At 44.2% G+C, this 21,105-nt stretch overlaps 2 protein-coding genes across 2 annotated transcripts in view; both read left to right on the top strand.

Annotated features, from left to right (window-relative positions):
• The window catches only part of ppp2r5a (protein phosphatase 2, regulatory subunit B', alpha isoform), a 38,373-nt gene extending 20,607 nt beyond the window's left edge, over window positions 1-17,766 (top strand). Inside the window, exons 3-13 of the mRNA XM_079753821.1 lie at window positions 1,338-1,439; window positions 2,793-2,885; window positions 10,075-10,205; window positions 11,400-11,459; window positions 13,038-13,146; window positions 13,475-13,528; window positions 14,522-14,572; window positions 14,872-14,991; window positions 15,524-15,651; window positions 16,521-16,622; window positions 17,444-17,766. Coding sequence (XP_079609947.1) covers window positions 1,338-1,439; window positions 2,793-2,885; window positions 10,075-10,205; window positions 11,400-11,459; window positions 13,038-13,146; window positions 13,475-13,528; window positions 14,522-14,572; window positions 14,872-14,991; window positions 15,524-15,651; window positions 16,521-16,622; window positions 17,444-17,693 — 1,200 coding nt within the window. The 3' untranslated portion in view covers window positions 17,694-17,766. The remainder of the gene's footprint in view (window positions 1-1,337; window positions 1,440-2,792; window positions 2,886-10,074; window positions 10,206-11,399; window positions 11,460-13,037; window positions 13,147-13,474; window positions 13,529-14,521; window positions 14,573-14,871; window positions 14,992-15,523; window positions 15,652-16,520; window positions 16,623-17,443) is intronic.
• Window positions 17,767-19,463: 1,697 nt separating this feature from the next.
• Window positions 19,464-21,105, top strand: part of opn8c (opsin 8, group member c) — a gene marked incomplete at both ends in the record, with an annotated part of 35,350 nt that continues 33,708 nt past the window's right edge. Inside the window, one exon of the mRNA XM_079753211.1 lies at window positions 19,464-19,578. Within this exon, the coding sequence (XP_079609337.1) occupies window positions 19,464-19,578 (115 nt within the window). The remainder of the gene's footprint in view (window positions 19,579-21,105) is intronic.

The following is a 21,105-nucleotide window of genomic DNA, read 5'->3' as shown; positions in this document are numbered from 1 at the left end:
GTGTGTGTGTGTGTGTGTGTGTGTCTTTGTCTTTTTCTTTGTCTTGGTGAGGCCCAATGAAAAGGCAGGCTGGGTGATGTCTACATTTAGCTTTACTTGCTGCTCATTGCTCCATTAGTCGTGTTTCATTTGAGAGGGGTACTGGGCAGGGTTGCTGTCCCAAAGAAAGGGGACAATGTTTCTATTGGACTCTTCAACGTTTGGTACTTTCTGGATAAATAGTGAAACATACAGACTTTCACAGTGTATTTTGGTTGTTCAGACTGAGAATCTGTTCCTGTGAGAAATACTGCCTGGTTTAGCTATGTGTCTCCTAGGCAACTCAGATGAACTGGGTGCCAACTATAATCACATACTCATACGTTAAGGCTATGTTGGATGCCAGTTACACAACATTGACTTGTTGCATGTATTTGATGAATTCATATCAACTGTGATCCTTTCAGTATCATTATTGATTTGTGATCGTTCATTCCCTATTGCTATCTTTCCTATATACCATTTAACGTATTCCCATTACATACATCCTCCTTAAACTTTCCAGAACTTTGGGAGCAAGGCTATTGTTGTAACAATGCGTGAACCTGCCACTACCCTTTCCAGTCTGACTCATGTCCTTTCTTATTTCACAACTGTCAATAGAAGATGTTTTCTTTCTCGTGTACAAACATGCCGACAGAGCGCCTCCATAATGCCCGCCTCACGCCTACGCTGCTATCTGCGATGCATGTTACTGTTCCAAATCCCTCCAGCTAAAAACTGGCTGCAGCATTGACCCGCCAGCATCCCCGTCTGTAACCCTGAATATGAATTGACACTCTTTAATCATTAAATCTGGCCCCTTTTCATTTTTCTCTGCTAAGTCATTCTTTTTTCTATATATTAGTAAATGAAATAAACTCGAACACAAGAATCATATTTATCTATACATTTTTTTTAAATATTGATAATTTTTTGAACGCAATTCAAATCTTCCTCCCTAGGATTTGCATGTATAAATAGCTGCGTAGGTTGAGGATGAATGTGTAATGTTCTTTTTTTTTTTCTCAACATTGCACATTATTTTCTCACCCTCTTCCCATTTATTTTCTGTTTGCATTTTGAGTCGAGTCTGTTTGGTGGGTTCTCCACTGGCGTCGTTCTGAAATGCATGTGGTCTGACAAGCTTGTTCTGGTCAGATGCTTGTGTTACTTGGAACCAAGATTATAAATTAACATCTTCAGAATCATCCTATTAATAAATGTAGTATCATGGTGTTTCTCGTACTCTTTTCCCTGTTGTATTTGGTTCCAATGTGTTTAACCTGCAACACACTTCCTAATCTCCCTCCTCACAGATCTGTACGAATATATTCCGGACCCTTCCACCCAGTGACAACCCGGACTTCGATCCTGAGGAGGATGAGCCGACCCTGGAGGCTTCATGGCCGCACATACAAGTACGACTGACGCGCCAACTAGGGCTGCAACCAACGATTATTTCAATAATAATCGATTAACTGGTCAATTATTTTTTCGATTAATCGATGAATCGGATAAAAAAAAAACATTTTTAATTGACGCATCTTTATTCGAAAACTGAACATTACTTTAAATTCACAGTGCAGACTGAAGTGTAAAAACACCAGGTTATTGCTCCAACGTCCCGTAACTATTAAAAGTAATATTAAATGATAAAAAAAACAAAAAAACATAACTGGGATAACACAAAAAAAACATACAATGTATGATAGACATTTATATATACAGTATATAAGGGATGTCCATGGTTAACCGGTTAACCGATACGATTTTTAACCGGTAAATACTAACGGTTAAAAATAAATTAAATCATCTTAATTTCTCTCAGTTGACAGGAGATCGTTAATTTTTTATTGATATTGATACCATTTTCGAGACTCCTATACGAGCCAAGTCTTTATTGATACCACTATTGATACTTTTCTATTATTTTGTTGAAATAGAACTTGTATTATTGCTTTAATATCTGATAAGATGATCATAGCTAAAGATAGGATGTTAAACAGGTCATAATTCCATCTTTACTATCTATTTTAAATTGCTGGGAAAACAAGTTTTCGCCAAAATCTCAAATTTCTTTTTTTTTTTGTTGCATTTGAACACATCAATCATATTACTGAGCCGACCTGAACACATCACATTTGACACTGTTTGCTACTTTTTTTAAGCTAACTAGCTCTATATCCTGCCGATTTTAGCATGGATTTAAAAACTGGATTACTATTTTTAACTGACGGGACTTTCTACACCGTCCGGTTGTGTGATTACTACCGCTGCTTTGAATGACTGTTGATGCACGCGGTGCCGACTCCGAGCCCGTCTGCACACCGTCTGCAGCAGCAGCTGACAGAGTTTTTGGTTGGACTAGGCGGATACTGAGTTGAAGGAGTTTTTTTTACCCAAAGACAGTGAAGGTACAACACTTTTATATAGGCCTACAGTCCAGTGTTAAGATATGACCAAAATACAAGCTGTGGTCGCTCACACTAAACCTCGCTGTGGGCGTGCATGAACCATGAACCAACCTGTCGGCGGCTGGCTGTAAACAGTGCCGCACCTACGAGTGACGTATTAATCGTGCGACTCAACGAATCGATGACCAAATTCGTTGCCAACGCTTTTAGTAACCGATTTTTATCGATTCGTTGTTGCAGCCCTAGCGCCGACCCTCGTTTCCTCCGGATCGGTGATCTGTATCTGTATCCTCTCACTTTTACACTGCATATGTCTCACCCACCCCCCCGCCCCCTCTTTTTTTCTAATCTTCTCAGCTGGTCTATGAATTTCTTCTGCGTTTCCTGGAGAACCCGGACTTTCAGCCAAGCATCGCCAAGCGGTACATTGACCAGAAATTTGTACTTCAGGTAAGTCCTACAATTATATTCACTTTTGTATTTCACAAAACCACCTTCTGTCGACTCCCCAGTGTCTTGGAAGGACGCCAGAAAGCGAAACGTTAAGTGAATATAGGAGTGACAATAAGAACTTCAATTCAAATATCATTATTTGAAATGTTCAAATAAATCCAATAGGTGGTTCAAAATGTAATTTTTATTTGTAAAATAATATATGCTAGTCAATCGAATTATAACCAAAAACTGACAATCCCCCAAATCCCATGGCAAGGGGGGAGGCTACAAGATGAAATGTCTATATACAGGAGAAAAAAAAGAAGGTGGATATCAGCTGTTTAGGCTAGGACATGGCAACCAATAGCATCAGTCCCTCAGTAGTCATGGCACCCGGCCTCTGTGTTCTCCCAACGGCCGGGGGGTACAGGAGAGCTTTGCTGCTCCTCCGCTCCCTGTCAGTATCTACCCGCTGGAGCATCGGAGGGTGGAGGATGGGGAGGACATCAGGGCTTGGAATGCTGTCTGGGCCACATCCAAGGTGCCTGCCTCGGCAGGCTTTTCCATGATGCGCGTGTGTCGTCGGGGGAAGCCTTAAATAGCTCCCTGTTGTTTACACTCTGTGAAAGGGAGAAGGGGTTCTGGTTTTGAAGCCAGCAGGGGAAAGAAATGAGAGGATTGAGATGCTGGAGGGATGGTGGGGAAGATTAGCGCTTCAAAGCAAACCGTGATCGAAAATAAATGATTAAGCATTTGCCTCTTTCTTAAATATACAGGAGCTCATGTGTATGCATTTTGCCAGATCAAAGTGCAGGTGCAGGCTGGGGGTTTGATGTTTTAGGTGTGATTCAGCCCCTCTGTTGTTCTGCCTGAGAAGCCTCTACTAGTGTATTTGTGTATCAGTGTATTACTATGTGTGAACAGTTGGGCTACTGTTTTAATAGAGCTGTGAGAATGCAAATCTAGAAATAGAAAATGTGAGAAAACACATAAAAAAAACATTTGTGAATGTCTTTCTATCAGGCATTTGTGAGATTTGTTTTTCCCACCTTCAAATCCAACAAGTGATTGTATATTTTAATTCTACACTGCCATCCTTATTTTATTATATTCTGCCACTACTAAACTTTATATGGAGGAATGATATTGAATTCAATTTATTTGTATAGCCCTTAATCACAGGTACAGTCTCAAAGGGCTTAACAGGCCATATATTTATGACACCCCCCTAGCCCTAGTCCCCCAGAGGGCAAGAAAAAACTCCCTTAATTAGCAAGGAGGAAATCTTGAAGGAACACACAGTGGGGGATCCCTCCTTCCAGGGATGGTTAGGAGTGCCATAAATGACATACTGTACGTACAGGCACAACATTTTAAATCATTTAGTTAATGAAAGTAAATGCATAAATAAATTATGTCTATGGTGATGGGGTGCTGGCCTGTTAACTATAAGGGGAGTCCAGGCATTCAGTCATAGCCACTGAAACACGCTGAATGAGACAGAATAACGATATAGAAGGGGGAAGGTGCACAAAAAAGATGTGGATAACTTCTTATTTAGCCACTACGCAAACACGCATCGATACAATCAAAAACATTCACATAGTCAGACACAGCTGCTGACAGTCATCCACGCATTCAGCATCAGCCCGGGCAACTGCAACAGCAGCTGGTATTGCACCCCTAGGTACCAAACTGAAGAGGGAGGTTTTCAGCTTTGCTCTGACTATATCGGTAGAGTCAGCTTCCCTGATTACAGGTGGCAGACTATTCCATAGATAGGCCAACACTCTGTTTACTGCTGATTCCTCTTTAACCTTTGGTAGTGAAAGAAGGCCAGCTCCCGAAAGCCCAGAGGGGCCGAGAAGGAATATAAAGAATGATATGGTCCTCCAGGTAGGAGGGTGCTAATCCGTGCCAGGCTTTATAGGTAAGCAGTAGCACCTTAAAATCTGATCTGGCAGTTATTGGGAGCCAGTGTAGAGAGGCAGAATAGGAGTATTATGCTCAAATATTTTCGTTCTAGTCAGTAATCTAACTGCAGCATTCTGTACAAGCTGGAGGTCTCTTGTGGTCAAGTTAGGAAGACCAGAGGACAGTGAATTACAATAATCTAATTTTGATCGAGCCACTAAGACACAGTGAGACTGCTTTGATGGTGTTTGGTGTCTTACAAATGCTTATACTATCATAAGCAGTTAGCAGTAACTACTGCATTCTATACGATACGATACAATATATACATTATGACGTGTGTGTGTATACGAACACACAAATATGATTGAGACCTATCTACCAGTATAGACAAACTACAGTGTTTGTCTCTTTACTTTGTTTTTGCAATTACTCTGGGTGTGCAGAAGCCATTATTGACATCTCTAATGCCAAAGATAAATTGCTGCAGTCTGTATGGTTTTGCCTGGGTGTTTGTAGGGAGAAGGTGTTTTGTAGACCGAATGCCAGCCAACTACTCGGTGTGGCTAGCAATAGGCTATCTGTGCTACCCTATGCAGGCAAAGCAGGGTTTGTCATGGACACGGTTGGGCTATACTGTTATTGTTTACTATGTAGACTTGGTCTCATAATTAAAGGTCTCATGGCATGCTACTTTATGGATGCTTTAATATAGATATTAGTAGGCCCAAAACACAGTATTTGAAGACGTTCCCGAAATTCAGCCGTGGTGCAGAATTACAGCCACTAGGAGCCAGTCGCACATTGAGCTTTCCCCAAATGCGCCGTTTCGGTGTCTTTAGCTTTAATGCAAATAAGGAGGAGAGAGGCGGGTCAAGGAGGAGGGTGGGGGTGTGGCCCTGAGCAGCTTGCAGCCACGGTACCATGCGCTCTGTTTACAGTGGGCGTGTATCTTTAGCCGTGTTCTGTAAATATTCTAGAACACACTGGAGCCCTGGAGCTCTATATCTAAATAATATCATATTATACATAAATATCTATATAATATATATTATCACGGCCAAAAGCTGTGTGAGCCTCCAGACGATATTATGAATCTCAAACGACCGTGTTGGGTTCTCCGACGTCTCTGGTTCTTCCAGGTCCACATCAATCTGAAGTAGACTGAACCACGACATGGAGGAGAAAGGGATTGTTGCCCGCGATTATTGACTGCGGTTGTCTCCCGCCGGAGCCTCGCTGCCGAGTGACCACCGCCTCGGCAGCGGTCAGCGCTTAGGCACCACCGCCTCCTGCAGCTCCGAGGCGGTGGTCCCTCGGCAGCGGGAAGCGGGGCTCAAGCGGGAGACATTTGCGGCCAACAATCCCTTTCTCCTCCATGTCGCGGTTCATGTACTTCAGGGAGTCAAAGCCAAAATTCCTTTTCCCCCAATTCATTCTCAACCATGGCTGAGAAAACCCCCACTACGAGTCTCGTTGTGGAAATACCAGAGACGAGAGTCCGACGAGTTATGCGCCATAACACCAACAGCAGAACGGTTATCCAAATATCAAGGAAGTGTACAAAACTTGCGTCAAAGTCCTGGAGCTCTATATCCAAATAATATCATATAATGCATAGGGCTGTCCCCTGAAAGTCGATGATTGAAATCATCAGTCGGGAAACCCCGCAGTCGACTCAGAGAATCTGAGTCAACTGCGGGGTTTCCCGCCGTCTTTATTTATTTATTTTATTTATTTATTAAAAGACCTAACCTATAGTGTAGACGTGTCGGACCATATGCATGAATCGACACATTTATTGTGACTTTGTATTATTCTTCTGCAGCGGCAGTTGGTGCTGAAAATAAATTGCAAACTGCGCGTACAGATGCCACCGCAGGCTTAATATTCACCATTTGCATCATAGCTCTAATGATAATAATAAAGAGAAGCTTTATTTAGACACTGTCCATGTCACTGTGGCGATTGATTCATTGTTACTTTGTTTGCTAGACAGAATCTCGCAGATGGAAGTGGCTGTCTCCCCTTACATTATTGCTACATTTTCTCTAGGAGCGCAGTCAGTGTGACGACACAGCGCTGTGTATTCTTTCGGGCTCAATAAATGCAATCAGATCGTGAACACGGGGCTCATATAGTGGATTATCCACTAGCCTATACATGAGCCCCGTGTTCATTATCGGGTCGCATTATGGGCAGGAGCTTAATTAAAACCTGACAGGAATAAGTTGGCTACAATTCTGACAAGTTTGATTGACAGAAAACTGTTCAGGTGAGAACGTAAAGAGCGCAACGCGCAAGCATATCCAAAAGGCCTATAGCCTACCAAAACAGAGTGTTAATAGAAAGAAAACTCATTTTTTAAACCTCCAAAAGACCTGCCCTGCACGGCCGCCGAATAGTCGAATCTCTGGACCGAAAAGGCAGATCTGATTAGACTCAGAAAATTCAGAGTCGGGGACAGCCCTAATAATACATAGATATCTATATCATATAATACATATTATCATAGCCAAAAGCTGTGTGCGCCTCCAGACGATATTATGAATCACAAACGGCTTCGTCGGGTTCTCCGACGTCTCTGGTTCTTCCACTTCCACATCAATCTGAAGTAGACTGAACCGCTCGCTGCCTGCTGCCGGCTGCCCGCTGCCGGGCGGCGGTGCTTCGCGGCGGTGGTGCCTCGCGGCAAGTGGCAGCAGGCAGCATGTCGCAGTTCATACTTCACGGAGTCAAAGCCAAAGTTCCTTTTCCCCAATTCCTTCTCAACCATGGCTGAGATAACCCCAACTACACTCTCGTTGTGGAAATACAAGAGACGTCAAAGAACCGACGTGTTATAACACCAACAGCGCCATAACACCAACAGCAAACACTTGCGTTACAGTGTGTGTAATCACACGCACACACACACACACACACATGTGGCGCTCGCACGGCCGTGTCTCATTGGCAGGCCAAATTCTCTCATTGGGCAAGGCAGAGAAAGGGGAGGAGCTTAGATCCTTTATGACGACATATGGGACCACATTTCAAATCAGCGCGCTTGAGCCTCCGTTTTTTCAAAGGCGAGCAGAACACCTAGTGTCCTTTTTACACCAAACGCAAGTTTTAGCCACTGGGGGACCATAGGCAGGCCAGGGGAACTCATATTTATGTTAGAAAACCTCTTAAAGTGAGATTTTCATGCCATGGGACCTTTTAAAAGATGCAGTAGGTACGATTCGGGACTTGTAAATAGAGAGGGAGAAGGAGAGCACAGAAAAGAGCGCAAGGAAGATGGATTTTGAAATTAAACAAGCAAACAAACGTCCCTTCCCCCTCTGCTCCCTCCCTCCCTACGTTTCTCCGCCATTGAGAACTGTTGCAGTCACCTACCTGTGATTGAAAGGCAAGCTGGATTCCATTAACCAATCACGGAAAAGATGACCTGATTAGTCTGAAATTAGCCGGGGTCTCAATTTTCTCATGCAGAGGCAGTCAACTCAAGACAGATCTTCTTACGGCGCTGTTGTAGAACCTTTGTTTTTATGTTTGTGTTACATGGAAATGCCACGAATCCACCTCAATGCGATTATAAGCGGTTCCGGCTCAGTCATCTAATTAACTCCTTAACAAGCCATAGCTTAAATGCTGTTTTCTTATCTTTGACTTGTCTGAGTAGTTGCCTAGTGATATCTGGTGATAAACTGAAAGGTTGGCTCGATCCTGGCCCTTTTATGAAATCCACTTAAACCTCCTTAGAGCACTAGAACGTTCTCTTAAATGTACCTTCTTGCACTCTTTGCCAGCATTCACTTGAGGGAGTTTTCGGGGGCCACCCCCATTAGCCCATAACCACAGATGGGGAGGGGGGCCCGGTGGCTAGGTGTGTTTACCGTAACCCAGCACGGCACAGGATGGTTGTACATTTACCCACTTGCTGTGTATGATTTACTGGATACCTTATCGTTGTACATTGCACTTCACAGCGAGGCGCGGGTTGAGCTTTAGTCTAAGGTGGATCTCCTCTTCCCATTAGAAGTGGGAGTCGCTGCTCTTAAAAATAGAACTCTGTTCCTGGGAATCAATAGTGGAAAGGGGTGTTCAAACAGAGCCGTACCTCACCGATGCGCTCTTCTTATCTCCTTGCAGCGCTCCTATTGTTCTTTCTCAGAGGGTCTGAGAAATGGACATTAAGGGGGTCTGATTCTGATTTCCCCCCCCCCCCCCCGTCTGCAGCATGTGTGCATCAGTGGCCGCACACACTGATATTACCGTGCTTCTATGCAATGCATTTGACCCAGTGGCTCTCCGGGGCCAGGCATGAGAGTGGTCGTGTTTACGCTCTGCCTGGTGCCTTTCCAGTCGGCTGGATGGAAACAAGACGCTCCGTGCATGTCCATGACCCGGGGCTCCTAGACGCTGTGGCCTCGCTGTCCGTAGAGTGGCCCGTTGAGGACGTCTCCGGATTGCTGTGGCTCGTGCTGTAGACTCACGGGTTGTCTTTGCAGCCTTGCATGACCAGATTATGTATGCAGGGAATGCTGGGATAAACAATACGCTAATGTAATAAGAATGTATGTTTACATCCAACCCTCATTCCCCTCTGTTTAGCCTGGCCTGTCAGAATCAAGTGGCAAAGTTGGATTGCAGTTTAGACTTTCTGTGAGAAGAGGCTTAAAACTATGAAGTGGCATTGCACACTATAGAAAAGTGTGTGTGTGTGCGTGTGCGTGTGCGTGCGTGCGTGTACCTTTTTTGCTTTTCCCTGGTCATTTCAGATGATGACAAAGTGATATTTATTCTTAAACATTTGAACGAGTGAATTGATGTTGAGCAGTGTTCCACAAAAGCGTGGGGTATGGATGCAGTGCTGATAATTAAAAGATTACACCCAGTGTGTACCGAGATTAGAATTACTCATGTGTCCATGGGTGTTATATTTATAAAATACAAGGGTGAATCCTCACCATGACTCGCCTCAACATGAGACACAAGGTTGAATCCCATACGAATGACTCACCCTGGAATAAACACTTGCTCCTGCCCAAGTTATTCACAATAGGCAGTATCAACTGAACCAAAATGGTAGGTGGTGGTCATCTCTATGAATAAATCATGCCTAATTTAATCGAAATAGATGCATGTTGTTTGGTGAATTGAAATACAAACAGTTCCCCCCCCGCCCACATGTCCCTAAATCCCCTGGTGCTCCACGGGTGAGCGTCGCTCACCCGGCTCAGAGCAGTGCGAGTCGCAGCAGGTCTGAGGCCAGGAGAGGCTGACGGCCGTGTGTCTGTTGCAGCTGCTGGAGCTGTTTGACAGCGAGGACCCGCGGGAAAGGGACTTCCTCAAGACCATCCTGCATCGGATATACGGGAAGTTCCTGGGCCTGCGGGCCTTCATCAGGAAGCAGATCAACAACATCTTCCTGCGGTGAGACCAAGCACTCTACATCAAAATGGGGGGTGAGGGGAAACACAAGGGAGGGGTTTTGGGATCGTGGTTGGGGGCGGGGTTGGAGTTGCTACGAGTGCGTTCTCATTGGTCAAACACGAGGTGAATCACTTTTCAAATGAGACTAACAAAAACACATTGTTTGACACTCACGGCACTACAACTTATTTATTTTTTGTTTATCAATGAGTTATTTAATTATCCTTTACTTTAACAGGAAGTCTCATTTGGATCGGTATTTATATTTCATGAGAGCCGATACAAATAAAGTGTAAACACAGTAGTTTAACAAGACTAGCGGTAGATTACTTCACTTCTACGAAGGCCAAAGAGTAAAGGGATAGGCCGGGAATCCTGAGTGTAAACTCAGTGGTTCGTCGTCGTAGATCGTATTGATGTTTTCATTTTATGAATGGCACCTACACACAATCCTGTCTTCTGTGGACACAGCAGCGAGGGTTTGACCCGGTGACCATGAGAGGGTTTGTGTGCAGGAGAAAGGGGAAACGACACTGTGGCTCATCCATCCTGTGCTGCACCAGCCTCAAGATCACCACGCCCATCACACACCCCTATTACTTAAAACTGTCAGGAAGGCAGAAACCTTCCCCCCGTCCCCGTCCCAGCCCCCTTATATAACCAAGCACCAGCTATAATGTTGCCGTGAGACAGTGGTAAGGTGTTGGGAGGAGGGGGGCACTTGACGTCTTTTCCAACAGGCATGAAAGACAACGGATGTGCTCACTCTGACCATCTGTTGCTGCCGGCTGGTTAAATATAGCGGCCCAGTTGTCAGGCTCCAAGCAGGCACTGGTACCCGCTGTTCGATAACGGGTACCCTATCGGATCCTTTTCAGTATCTTTTTATTGATCTGTTTACTGGGAGGTGGGGGGCTGTTTCAGAGAGTAGCTGTGTTTCAGGTTTCCTTTTCAAGATGGCACATGACCAAGATGCACATGAAAACCTGGGGCCATTTTATCTTTTAGTGTTTTACACCATGCTGTGAGCAATATGCAGCCATTATCCTATTGCGTCAGTGTCTTTTTTCGTACTTATTTTGTATGTTTCAAGAATCCCATTATTGGAAGACTGGCTTAGTGGAAGGGATTGCAGATAACTGTCATTGACGCAGGCTCAATGCATTGATGGTGGTTGAAATGTGTTTTTTGTAGGTTCATCTATGAGACTGACCACTTTAACGGAGTGGCTGAGCTCCTGGAGATCCTTGGAAGGTGAGTACAGGTGGTCATGTGCCTTTTGGCCAATCACGATGTGACCCACATCTGGGCACATATTATTAGATTAGCACTATGCAAAATATTGCTTTGTTTGCTTGATTCGTTCTTATTTGTCAATATTTACCATGGACATTGTAGCTATTGTTACCATGTTGTATTTACCTTTGTAATGACTGAACTTTAAGAGCCAGTGGCTGTTCTTGGGTGGGTGGATCTGTGCCTGGGCAGGAGTTGACCGAGAAAGGGCTAGGCTTCCCGGACACCAACAGTAAAACGCCACGGTGGTGTGGATGTGTGGAGCTCCGTCTGGGCAGCGGCTTATTTTGGTGGCCAAGGGTTAAGCTTCTCAGCATATCGCCACGGTGCTTTTCATATACAGCGTGGCTCACTAAATCGCTCTTAAACAACAACAACGGCTCTGAAAAAGTATCACAAGTTTGCTGGTTTGTACCCCCCCCCCCCTCTTCCTTCCTAGAACGCTCAGCGCAATTGAAAATACATATTTTTAACATTATTGTTAAATTCCATGCTCTATTCGATGAGTGGTTTTGTTTGGGTTTTTACGAGCTTATCAGGTGCACGCAAACCCACTGGCACTGAATAGACCTAGGCCTTAAAAAGTGCCACAAACAAAACTCAACTGATGTAGCTTATTAGTTTATTTTCTATCCGGCACTGCATTGTGTGTGACGGTCCTCGGCTCTACTGAGTCAAACAGTGGCTGGTAGTCATCCCCCAACCATCTTTTCCTGGGGATGATCAGAATGGGCAGTGGAAATAAATCCTGTTTTGGCTCAACAGCCTTTTAACAAAACCAACCACAGACAAGAACTGGTATGGAAGGAAAGCGTGTCGGCCATTGAAACGTGATACTTCATGACATATATTTTCTCATAAATAACAGAGTGGATCCCAATGAACTTAACTGGCCTTTGCAACACTGTAGACCAACCGCTCTGATTTGACATAATTCTATAGCCGATCAGATGCATGTCAGCCCACTAGCACTAAGAGTCACATAATCATAAATAGTGATCGTGGCAGCTCACGCGGTTTTACTGTAAGCTTGCACTTTAGCATAGAACTCTAAAGTGCCTGAAGACATAAAATAGTAACCTCATGGCTATTTAATCGTTGATACAATCAGACTGTTACTGGACTCTAATCAGGTTGCAGTCTAAGTTCATCATAGTTTTAAACAGTGGTGGTCATTTCCCCAGCCTACTCTTCTAGAAACTTCGAATTGGAATGAAGCAATAATGTTGTAAGTCGTTTTCAGCTAAATACCGTTTTGTTCTGGAACAGTAAATATGATTCTGTTTTGGTATTCTTTATCGTTCCTAATTGGTTCCGAGCCCAGTCATTGAATCTATGCACAGTTTACTATCGGCTGTCTCTGTCTGGTTCTCATATCCTCACTCGCTATCCCTCCCTTTGCCACCCTAAAAGAGCCCTCCCCGCCGGGTCCTTGTATTGAGGTCCCAGTGCGGGCTCCAGACTGCAGGTGCTCCTGTCAGACAGCCGTGTGACTGCTGTCCCCCTCTGTACCCCCCCTGTGCCCCCTCTCTGCAGCATCATCAACGGCTTTGCCCTGCCTCTGAAGGCGGAGCACAAACAGTTCCTGATGAAGGTGCTCATTCCAATGCACACCGCCAAGGGACTGGCCTTGTTCCATGCACAGGTAGGAAAGGATTGTGAGGTCTAAGCAACTACTTTATACTGCCTAAAGTATGTTCCAGATTAACTGTTTTGACTGTTTTGATTATAACGTTTCTTCAAGCCTGTACAGAAATAATTTCTTAAGTGTTCACCTGCAGCCTGACTTAATCAGTTTGGAGAAAACAATATAGCACAGCTGGCTGTGAGTGTGGCTGATTCCTTGTATTGTAGTGCCACCTGGTGGAGGAAAAAGAACATGTCTGGTCCTAGACTTCTACTGGTTCACATCAACATGCAAATGGAGATCATGTATTCCAACTGTCTTTTTTCCCATTGTTTTATTTTCACAGTTGGCCTACTGTGTGGTCCAGTTCCTGGAGAAGGACCCTACCCTGACTGAGCCGGTACTATGATTTATCATTATCATTACATATTCTAAACCAGGGCTATGCAACTAAAATAGAAAGAGGTCCAGTTAAATTTCTTGAAGCAAAGGTCCAGAAGATCATAATGTCTAACTTTTTAGTGTGATATATATTTATTATTATAAAGTATGATTCAAAAACGTTTACACAATATTTATTGTCACGTAACATAGAACTGGACATACAGAATATGTATGACTGCAGATATAAAATTATAAAATGTGAAAATTATGCATTTTAAAATAAAGTACTGCACTAATGCATTCATGACAACACCTCCATCAGTAAATGGCTTTTTGTGTTAACCCAAAATACAAGCCACTCTGAGGGACCACTCATTAGCACGTTGTTGGACAGTGAATGTGTGGCTCAGTATCCTGGTGGACTGGTCATATTGGGCTCTGAGACTACTTACTATCTGTGATCTCACTTCAGATTTGAGTGGGTGTGTTTGTTCAAAACTTTTGTTTTGTCTCATAATGGCGTTTCACATTGACGCTTATTATTATCCTTGTCTCTGTGTCACTCGTCTGTGTCTCTCCCTTCCTCCGTCTCACTCGTCTGTATCTCTCCCTTTGTTTTCTCTACCTGTATTGCTATCTTTCTTTTCCTTTCTGCCGCCTTTTATGTATAACCTGCCTCCGACTCGCTAATCTGTCTTCACTGAGTTGTGATGTTCACCGCCTCGAATGCAGACTCAATTGGCTGAGTAGTGTCAGGTGGGATGGCTTGAATCGCATGCGAATGGTCCGTGCGTTTCCTCCCCCGCTATACCCCTACGTAAAGACTACAGAAGCTGTGCCGGTTAAAATACAGGCGTCAGGTTTTATTTCATAACCCGCTTCAGGGCCGGGGCCGTATGGGAAGGCTTCTGGGTTCAGACCCGGACCGCGGTCCGCCTGTTAGTGACCTCTAACCTGTCCAAATGCAATGCCTTTTCCTGAATGCTCTGAATGTAATCTGCTCCCCCAGGTCATACGTGGGCTATTGAAGTTTTGGCCTAAAACCTGCAGCCAGAAAGAGGTAATTTAGCTACTGTTAACTCCACACGCTCACGCACACACACCCTCACACACATCCGCACTCACACACATGCGCGCTCACACACATGCGCGCTCACGCACACGCGCACTCACGCACACGCCAATCACGCACACACATGCACACACGCTCACACACGCGCTGACATGCTCACACACATGCTCACACACACGCGCACTCTCACACACACACACATATAAACACACACACAAACACACACATTATGTGTAGCCTTTTTTTGTCTGCAAGTGCCCCCTCTCACAGTGCTTTTTTGGCACTAGGTGATGTACCTCGGGGAGATCGAGGAGATCCTGGACGTCATTGAGCCCACACAGTTCAAGAAGATCGAGGAGCCCTTGTTCAAGCAGATCTCCAGATGCGTGGCTAATCCCCACTTCCAGGTACTCTTGGTTTGAAGCAGGGCCTGGTGAACATCCAGTAGTGCTGCACGATTAATCGAATCGCAATCGCAATATCAGCCGTTGCGATTGTATAACCGTAAAAGGCTGTGATTTCATTTTAAAAACAAGTGCAAAAAAATAAATAAATATATTTTAGACATTTTTATTTTATTTAGTTGTACTATTGAGAAAACCTAATCAATTTCTGCACTGCAGAAATTCCTTTTATTTTTTGTAATAAATGAAAACAGTACTGTACACATTTTTTTGTCTTTTATTTTTTTATGCTAGTTTAAGTTTGTAGGTTTGAGTTGAGAAATAAATAGTTTAAAATTATCAGCAATCTGTGTGCATTTTCCTTGATAACCAAGCAAGTAGACTCATGACACCATTTGTTTATTATATTGCAATTGCAATATTGTCCACAATAATGGCACAATAAATATGACCTTTTCACCAAACGGTGCAGCACTAACATCCAGGAGGTGTCTCTCCGCTGCTCCGTCCCAACTTCTCTCTCCTCTGCTGTCAGGTGGCCGAGCGGGCGCTCTACTTCTGGAACAACGAGTACATCCTGAGCCTGATCGAGGAGAACATCGACCAGGTCCTGCCCATCATGTTCGGCAGTCTGTACAGGATCTCTAAAGAGCACTGGAACCCGTGAGTATGGCGCTCTGGACGTATCCGTTGCTACTGTTTTAGAGAAGGCGCTGATTAACCAGGTGGGGTGGAGCGCGATGATTGGGAGTATTGACCAGGATTTATATTTAGTCTGTTCTGTTATGACTGCAGCTGAAAAATCAGGGCCGGATATGCTAATTGTTTGGCAGGTCTATCTCGAGTACTGTAGTGGTTTGTGCTGTGGCATAATGTCTCCGCTCCCGGTTGAATATTCACAGTGCTTGGTATTCTTAATGAGGCCCCTTATTGCACAACCACTTTGGATGGACTTAAAAGCCTGCGATGCATAATAATTAAGATTGCATGATAATTATGTACAGGTACAGGTACTTCTTGCGTTAAATGGCTCAATCAAATATGAATTATAATAATGACGCTATAATTATACAATATAATAAATGGGTTGTACATTATCAAATACTAGAATATCAGAACAGAATTACTGAAAGTTTTTGTTATGTGAAGATCATCAAACCCTATTTCTTGACTTCATTTCATTATGCTTCTGATTGTTCAGCAACAGCAAGGGGATGAAGAGCTCTTCCTCCGATCTCTTAAAGTGTGTACCTCCATAATCAATGATGCATAATCAGTGATGTAACAGTGGAGTGGGAAAACTCAACCTGTTGTCAACAGAAGACAAGCGTACTCTACTCTAGACTCTACATCACCCGGTGGACAGGTGGAAGGCTGTGGGTCTGGATCCACGCTAGTCCCGGTCCGCCTTGCTCTCCTAAATAATGGATGAAGAGGTGCTTTCCTACTGCTTGGGACAGGTCTTGGCTGGCTTTGTCAGCCTTTTGTCTTTCATGTTGTTGATTATGGCATATGTTTTTGTGTTGGTGAAGGACAATTATCTCGCTGGTGTACAACGTGCTGAAGACGCTGATGGAGATGAATAGCACGCTTTTTGACGAGCTCACGGCCTCCTATAAAGCGGACCGGCAGCGGTGAGTGGGCTCCATCCAACAGGGTCAAGGGGGGCAAACAATTGTGTTCTGCCAAGTAGTTGACAAGACCTCATTGGAGCGATGGTATAAAACCTCCACTCCAATGATTCAGTACATGTGTTTGTTTAGACACACTGTTCATGTGTATCCTGATAGCCCACATTTTGGTCTTGAGACAAGATCAATTATATATACATACATACAAACGGTGTCCCGTTGGCTGTTTCATGCTTTCACCCCCTGGTGAAAGTGTAAATCTCTTCAATCAGACACCATTTTCAAAATTCCTATTTTAAGTGAATGGTGTGTGTGGTGTCTCTGCGTGTGTGGTGTCTCTGCGTGTGTGGTGTCTCTGTGTGTGGGTGTCTCTGCGTGTGGGTGTCTCTGTGTGTGGGTGTCTCTGCGTGTCTGCGTGTGTTGTGTCTCTGCGTGTGTGGTGTCTCTGTGTGTGTGGTGTCTCTGTGTGTGTGGTGTCTCTGTGTGTGTGGTGTCTCTGCGTGTCTGCGTGTGTGGTGTCTCTGCGTGTGTGGTGTCTCTGTGTGTGGGTGTCTCTGCGTGTGTGGTGTCTCTGTGTGTGGGTGTCTCTGCGTGTCTGCGTGTGTTGTGTCTCTGCGTGTGTGGTGTCTCTGTGTGTGTGGTGTCTCTGTGTGTGTGGTGTCTCTGCGTGTGTAGTGTCTCTGTGTGTGGGTGTCTCTGTGTGTGGGTGTCTCTGCGTGTGTGGTGTCTCTGTGTGTGGGTGTCTCTGCGTGTCTGCGTGTGTGGTGTCTGCGTGTCTCCATTCCTTGACCACCTTGTTTTAAACCCCGTGCCCCCCCTCCCAGGGAGAAGAAGAAGGAGCAGGAGAGGGAGGAGCTGTGGGAGAAGCTTGACAAGCTGCAGATCAGCCACTCCGGCCTGGCCCACAGCAACAGCCACATGCTCCACAACGCCAACGCCAACAACAACAATGTCAACAACAACAACAACCGAAGCGGCGGCGGAGGCCCCCCGGACGCGGCCCAGAACGAGGACATGGAGGTGGACGCGCCGGCCCCGGCCGTGCCGGCCGAGGGCCCCCCAGGGGTCTATTGACCCAGGACTCCTACGGCTTCATATATATTTTCCTAATACCTGACGGTTTGACACCGTGGACGGGCTGTAAGGTTGGGGGGAGGGGGTTAAGGAGTGGAGTTATGGGGGTGGGGGGGGAGACAATGATGAGACCTCAGCAGTATATGAAATCTCTGATGTAGAGCGACTTGTAATGGCAGCAACCCCTGGGCAGAAAAAAAAAGATATATTTCAACTTGAAATTATTTTTGGATGTTACAGTGTGGCTACAGTATATAATTATTATTTTTTTGTCTGATATGAGATTTATCCTTTCACATTTAGTTTCTTAAGAGAGAAAAAGATTTTTTTGTGATATTCAGTGTATGGTTATATAGGATTATGGGATGGGGGTTATAATGACTTGAACTGATCATATGAGCAGCAGTTTGAATGCTGAATTTGCCATTTTTAAGATTGTGTCTATTTTCTTTCCATGTGTTTCCCAATCTGCTTCAAATGACTAAAAACCTTTTAGGGAAGAAACAAGGCACAACCATAGAGTGTCCGGGACCAGAGATCAAGAGTATTGGTGTAAATAGAAGAGGGGGCACAACCTAACCTCAGAAAAACAGAGACAAAAAAAATCTAACTATACAGAGCAGCGTTAAGTGTCCAATCAGTTATGAATGGGGTTGAATGCAACCGGTGTGTAGGGCTCAGTTATCTTTGATTATGACTGGAGCTGTAGAAGTTAACCTTGTTCAGCGTCTCTGAGGGAGACATTAAAGGTTGTTAGTATTCTGCTGGTGTCTTTGTATTTTTCATGTATTTTCTTTGCTTTTTTTTGTTAATCTTATGCGTGAAGCTTAACTATTTTATTTTTTTTAACTACATGACTTGGAGCCAAAAGACAATTTACACCTTAGTGTTTGATTGCAGCTGAAATTAATACAGAAATGTTTCCAATATTAAGCAGATTTTAAAGCAGTATTGTCAGAGCAATGTCTTTAAACTGCAACCTGAAAGATTGTCTAATTTTGCAGATAGAACGCCAACAAGAGCTGCATTGTATTGTAGTGCTGCCATTTCACATGTGCAAACCACACCATAGAACCGCCTTGACAAGTGTCCTGAGTCTTCAACCGTTTCTGAATTAATTCTCTGTGGGACCACTCCTGACTTCACATCCTACAAGATCCCCAATGTGAGGTCACTTCTGCGTATATCGGACACTGGGAGACCGCTGTTTTTGTTGTACCGGATATTAACTGGGTTTCACCAGATTCTGGGGATGATTTGGGAATTACCTTTTATTCAGTCGTGTTCCTATTTGAGGAAGAGTCTGCTTTCCGTTGTAGGTCCAGTCTTGTCAGTGCACCATTCCAGTCTCTGTGACATACAACAGTGTGGGGAACGTTTTGTAATGCTATGCCTTATGTTGGCTCTCAACCCCCATAAAATAAAGTCTACTTTATCTTTCTACTCAAAAAAAAGCTTTTGTTGTGCTTTGTCAGTTGTGTTGTAGTGTCCAAGTAGGTCAGGAGATGGCACCTGCAATCCTATTTTGATGTTCAACTTAATTTACTCTATACCAGTATATAATACCTAAATATTAGTAATATTAGACATTATTGTAATGTAATTATAATCTACTGCGGTGAATTGGTTAAATCTTGTCTACTACGTTATGTTGTTATGCAAATGATTGATGCAATGGTAAGATCCGATTGGCTGCCGGGTTGCGGAGTGACGGGATTGATAATGTTTCATCAGTGGATGCACTACTTGTCAATGCTTTGCCTATACAACATGTCTCTGAACTCCACCTTGCACGAAGACTCGGATAACGGGGCCATATCTATATACACCTCGAAATTGGACCCTGGTGCTGACATATGCCTAGGATTGGCAATTCTTTTTGTTGGTAAGTGTCTTGCTTTCACTTTTTTTGGAATAAAGATATAGGCTTTTTCTCTACACAACTCGCGTCGCTGCACTCTTGTCCGTCAGTCCTTATCTCTGCTCTCTGACAGCCGCGGGGCAGGCTGCTGTGTGGCTTTCTGACAGCCGCGGGTCATGCTGCTGTGTGGGTCTCTGACAGCCGGGTGGAAGGCTGCTGTTGCTCCGGGGGGCAGGCTGCTGTTGCTCCGGGGGGTAGGCTGCTGGGTGGCTCCGGGGGGCAGGCTGCTGTGTGTGCCGCGTGGAGGAGGGGATTCTGTGTTTCTCTGACAGCCGTGCGATGGCACAGCAAATTGGCCCACTGCTGAGGATTTAATTGATATACTGTTCCCAGCAAACGTTGAGAGCCGTCTACATAGCCTTCATATATCCTGATGAAAAGAAAAGCAGCATTAGATCCAGGAGGTTGAGGCGTTTACTTGCACATAGTTGCTAGCAGGGGCGTAGGAATGAGTTTAACATTGGGGGGAACACATATTTGAAACCTGACAGATCCGTTAATTGTTTGAATAGAAATATGTCATAAATTAACTACACTGAAAAAATTCACAAATATATTTTATTCTACTAAAAAGATACATTTGTAAATGTAAAGGAAAACACATTTTGAATGGCAGTAATGAACTGATAAATATCAAATCAATTATTTAATTGCACGCTCAATCATCCAGTTTTTTAGAATAAGAAGCGGTGACAAGACGCTGTGTTGCGCTTTCAAAATAAAATAAAATAAAATATTTTTCTCCCCCGGCATAAATTTTAGGTGGGACAAATGCGCCTGTCTCCAATATTGGAGGGGACACGTCCCCTCCGTCCCCCCTGGTTCCTACGCCCTTGGTTGCTAGTGGTCCTGGTCATGTTCGAGTCGAGCCGGTGTAACGCGTTGTGAGAGTCACTTTGGAAAAACAACACAAAGAAGCGGAAAGCTGATATAAACAGGTTTGTTCATCTGTTATTGGTCTCGGGTTAATCTTGATAGAACCATATGCCTTTGACTCATACAGCCAAAAGTAATAAAAAATAAAAGATGTACAATGTTCTTAGAAGTAAAGTAGGCCTTGATGGACGTTGTTTGGGGACAAACAAAGATATCTTAATTATTTCTTTCAGCCAAGTAGGCAAGGGCGTAGGGACCGGGGGGGATGGAGGGGACGTGTCCCCTCCAATATCGGAGACAGGCGCATTTGTCCCACCTAAAAATTATACCGGATCTGTCAGGTTTCCGATATGTGTCCCCCCCAATGTTAAACTCATTCCTACGCCCCTGCAAGTAGGCCTACCCCTTTCACCCCGATAGCGTCACAAATGTGAAGGAATGAATGTAAGTTATTAGCAAATGCAGATTTCATTTCATTTTATTAATGGGATATTCAGAATGTTACGGTGGCGCATTGCATCCACATCACAAAAAAAAAATCAGGTTATATCCTAATTATGACAGAGATCTCATAATTATGAGAAAATATCTCATAATTACCAGATCTTTATCTTT

This window comes from Pollachius pollachius (genome assembly GCF_949987615.1).
Source record: "Pollachius pollachius genome assembly, chromosome: 16".
Classification (NCBI taxonomy): domain Eukaryota; kingdom Metazoa; phylum Chordata; class Actinopteri; order Gadiformes; family Gadidae; genus Pollachius; species Pollachius pollachius.
This window is presented reverse-complemented; position numbering and strand designations above follow the sequence as displayed.